Source organism: Eptesicus fuscus, chromosome 20 (genome assembly GCF_027574615.1).
Source record: "Eptesicus fuscus isolate TK198812 chromosome 20, DD_ASM_mEF_20220401, whole genome shotgun sequence".
NCBI lineage: Eukaryota > Metazoa > Chordata > Mammalia > Chiroptera > Vespertilionidae > Eptesicus > Eptesicus fuscus.
In genome coordinates, this window is record NC_072492.1 from 39,848,138 (window position 1) to 39,851,761 (window position 3,624).

Sequence of the window (3,624 nt, forward strand, 5' to 3'; positions counted from 1 at the left end):
CCGTCACCGTCACTCTAAGACGTGTTGCGACCGGGATGGCTTCGGCCTGCGGGTCCTCAGACTTGGCCAGCTCCGGAGCACCCCCGCCTGGCCCGGGAGTCCAAGCGGCAGAGGCCGAGGAGGAGGAGGAGGAGGAGGAGGAGCAGGAGCAGGAGCAGGAGCAGGAGGAGCAGGAGCAGGAGGAGGAGGAGCAGCAGGAGGTGGTACGAGTCCGAGTCCAGAAACGTGAGGGCTTCTTGCCACCCGAGTCCCGCTCTTTCGCTGTGGACCCCCAGATCACCCCACTCGACGTGTTGCAGCACATCCTCATCCGGGCGTTTGGCTTGAGTGGGAAGACCTTTGACATCAGCTACCGGGGCCGGGATGGGCTGGGGCAGGAAGTCTACCTCTCACTCCTGTGTGACGGGGACCTCAGCACGGCCTTCGCCGCGGCCTCCAGGCCTCACCTGCAGCTGCGGGTAGACGTGGGGCGCGCGGAGGACGGCCCGCTGCTGGAAGGCTGGGACATCATCAGCCCCGCGGATGTCCCTGGCCCGGACGTGCTGCTGCCCGAGCAGCGGGCACCCACGGCCACGGCGGCCCTGCCCTTCGCTCGGTTCCTCCTCTCCCAGGTGGGCCGCACCTTGTCCAAGGTCCAGCAGGTGCTGAGCTGGTCCTATGGGAGGGAGGCCAAGCCCTTCCGGCCTCCCCTGAGCGAGGCCGAGTTCCGCGCGTGCCTGAACCCCGAGGGCCAGCTCTCGCGCCCGGAGCAGCTGCGCCTGCGGGTCTACCACAGCGGGGTGGAGCCCGCCCTGCGCAAGGCGGTGTGGCAGCACCTGCTGAACGTGCTCCCGGACCGGCTGACAGCCCGCGAGCGGAAGGACTACCTGGAAAGCAAGAGCCGGGAGTACGAGCAGCTGAAGAGCGAGTGGGCGCAGCGAGCCAGCCCCGAGGACCTGGACGGCATCCGCAGCGCGGTCCTCCGGGATGTGCTGCGTACCGACCGGGCCCACCCCTACTACGCGGGGCCCGAGGACGGACCCCACCTGCGGGCGCTGCACGACCTGCTCACCACCTACGCCGTCACCCACCCGCAGGTGTCCTACCGCCAGGGCATGAGCGACCTGGCCTCGCCCATCCTGGCGGTGATGGACCACGAAGGCCACGCCTTCCTCTGCTTTTGCGGGATCATGAAGCGCCTGGCCCCCAACTTCCACCCGGACGGCTCGGCCATGGCCCTCAAGTTCACCCACCTCAAGCTGCTGCTGCGACACGCGGACCCCGACTTCTACCAGTACCTGCAGGAAGCGGGTGCCCACAATCTCCTCTTCTGCTACCGCTGGCTGCTGCTGGAGCTCAAGCGGGAGTTCGCCTTTGACGACGCCCTCCGCATGCTCGAGGTCAGCTGGAGCTCGCTGCCTCCCGATCCTCCTGAGCAGGAGGTAGAGCTGGTCGGGTCCCCCCGCCCAGGGGCAGACACTGGCTTCAGTGGCTGCAGGGAGCAGCCCCTGCGACAGAGGCACGTGGCCAGGCCTGCTGGTGGGAGAGGCAATGCTTCCCAAGACGCGGTGGACCACTTGGCCAGGAGCAGCCAGGAGCCTGGTGGTGGCGGGCAGCTCCTGAGACAAGCCAGCCTGGAGGACCTCCAGCAACTCAGGGATGACAGCCGCCCCAGGAAGGACCCTCTCGCCCAGCTTTTCCACCCAACTGTCCTCATCAGCTCCAAGTCCCTCTCCAAGGCCTTGCTGAACTCCTCAGACGCCCTCCTCTTCTCCTCTTCCCGCCCCGGTTCCCCATCCTCCTCATCTCCCCCATCCTCCCAGGAGGCCTTTCCTGCTGGTGATGTGGCTGCGGGATCCCTTCTGATGCCAGAGGTGGGCTACCCACAAGACCCTGGGAAGTCCCTGCCACCGCCCCAGGAGCTGGGCCAGGGGAACCCATTCATGCTCTTTCTCTGCCTCGCCATCCTGTTAGAACACCGGGGTCAAATCATGAGAAACGGGCTGGATTACCACGAGGTGGCCATGCACTTTGACCGCCTCGCGGGAAAACACCCCCTGGGGCGTGTCCTACACCGGGCCAAGGCGCTCTTTGCTGATTACCTGCAGTCCTATGTGTGAGACTCAGATGAGGTCACAGCCTCATCTTGACCAGGCTCCCTCCAGCCCACCACCAGCCCCACAAGATCCCACTCTTTGCCACAGGGCTCCCGCCTGAGACCCGACCTCCCTGCCTGCCAACCCGAGACCTGCTGGAGCTTGAGACCCTCTCTCTGCAGGTCTAAGAGTGCGGGGCTCTGCTTTAGCACTGTCCCATGGAGGCTACCGGCCTCTTTTCTATTTTTTGTTACTTTGTTTTTAACAGCTGTGCTTTGCACACATGAAAAAATAAAAATAAAGACGTATATACCACGACCAAGTGGGATTTATCCTAGTTATGCAAGATGGGCTCAATATTAGAAAGTCAGTTAATATTACCCATCACGTCAACAGGCTAAAGACTAAAAATCACTTGATCATATCAATAGATACAGAAAGAGCACTTGACAAAATCCAGCACCTAGTTATGAGCAATACTCTTAGAAAACTAGGAATAGAGGGGAAGTTTCTCTCCCAGCAATTGATTAAAAAGGAGACAAAACCCAGTAGGCATCTAGAGACGTTAAACCAATATGACCAATACGAAACCATCAACTTTAGAGTGCACATTCTTTTCATGTGCATGGAACATTTTCCAAAATTGACCATAGACTGGGTCATAAAGCAAGTCTTGAGAAATGTCAAAGAACGAAAATCATGCAGAGTATGGTCTCTGACAACCATATATAGTCAGGCTAGCCACCAGTAACAAAGGATAACTTGACCTTTTTTTAATGTTTCAACATTAAGCAATGCACTTCTAAATAGTTCATTATTTGAAGAAGAAATCTTGCTGGATATCAAAAATATTTTTGGATGAATGATGCTGAAATATATTAAAACTTTGGGATGTAGCTAAAGCCGTGCTAAGATAGAAACTTATAAACATATGTACATGCATTCGAAAAAAAGAAAAGCTAAAAATCACAGAGGATAGCAAAATAAACCCCATAGCAAAACAAACCCAATAAAATAGAAGGGGGAAATAGACATCGAGAATGATCAGGAAGGAAAGAAAGGGCACCAATTGCCAACACCTGGAACAAAAAGGCAGCTATCACTATCCTACAGGCAATTAAAATAATATGAGAATATTATCATGACTCTATGCCAGCAATTTTCAACCTGTGTGCTGTAAGAATTTTTAAAACATGCAATGCTTGACTACGTAGGGGCACTGACCTCTTTTCCCTTAGATTGTCAAATTAAAAAATGACAACAGCCAACACAACAACAGCCATCTGGTGTGAATGAATTGAAATTATACTTATTTTTTGTCAGGTCAGAAAAAAATATATTTTTGGCGTGCCACAGAATTTTAGTGGTTAACTATGTGTGACATGAGATAAAAATATTGAAAATCCCTGCTCTATGCCAATACATTTGAAAATTTTGATGAAACTGGTAAATTCTTTGAAAAACACAACTTACGAATCTCACAGAAGACAGTATAGAGAATAGTCTCGTATTTATTAGAAAAATTTGTCAGTAATTAAACATCTTCCCA

At 54.6% G+C, this 3,624-nt stretch overlaps 1 protein-coding gene across 1 annotated transcript; it reads left to right on the plus strand.

The window, feature by feature from the left end:
- LOC103297063 (TBC1 domain family member 25-like) lies at positions 1-2,393 on the plus strand. Its single transcript, XM_054709404.1, is given in 2 exon segments — positions 1-113; positions 177-2,393. Coding segments are annotated over 2 exon segments (2,031 nt in total). The 5' UTR covers positions 1-35; the 3' UTR covers positions 2,130-2,393.
- The last annotated feature ends 1,231 nt before the right edge of the window (positions 2,394-3,624 follow it).